At 36.3% G+C, this 501-nt stretch overlaps 1 protein-coding gene across 1 annotated transcript in view; it reads left to right on the top strand.

Annotated features, from left to right (window-relative positions):
• The window catches only part of LOC119594516 (alcohol dehydrogenase class-3-like), a gene marked incomplete at its 3' end in the record, with an annotated part of 11,191 nt that overhangs the window by 891 nt on the left and 9,799 nt on the right, over window positions 1–501 (top strand). Inside the window, 1 exon segment of the mRNA XM_037943546.1 lies at window positions 368–469. Within this exon segment, the coding sequence (XP_037799474.1) occupies window positions 368–469 (102 nt within the window).

Here is a 501-nt window from a genome sequence, read left to right as displayed (position 1 = left end):
CGTTCGTTCATTTAATTATCTGTTAAATTGCAACTATTTTCATAAAGCTCCTTCTAGGGCGCTGTTTAAAAAAAAAAAAATTCAATTCAATTACACGTATTTCTGAGTAATTAAATCATTCAAATCATTCGTGTTAGAAATAAACTTGAAATCATGGGAATGCGTCATAAAAAATGAAATAAGATATCATTTAGGGACTGAATTTGGATGCACAAACACCTTTCAAAACTCCAATGAAAATGGATTCCTAAACATCTAATCAAAATGGACTTTAGACACGAATAAATTACATTACCTTCGTATCATCGTTTTCTTACATATTCCAATGTTTAAGAAATGAATGATTAGACATTTCCTTCTATTTCAGGTGATCAAGTGCAAGGCTGCAATTGCATGGGAGAAGCAGAAGCCGCTGAGCATTGAGGAGGTCGAGGTCGCGCCGCCGCAGAAGGGGGAGGTCAGGATCAAGGTGAGACGATCGTTGGTTTCTTTGCAGTTTCG

Source organism: Penaeus monodon, chromosome 34, assembly GCF_015228065.2.
Source record: "Penaeus monodon isolate SGIC_2016 chromosome 34, NSTDA_Pmon_1, whole genome shotgun sequence".
NCBI lineage: Eukaryota > Metazoa > Arthropoda > Malacostraca > Decapoda > Penaeidae > Penaeus > Penaeus monodon.
This window is presented reverse-complemented; position numbering and strand designations above follow the sequence as displayed.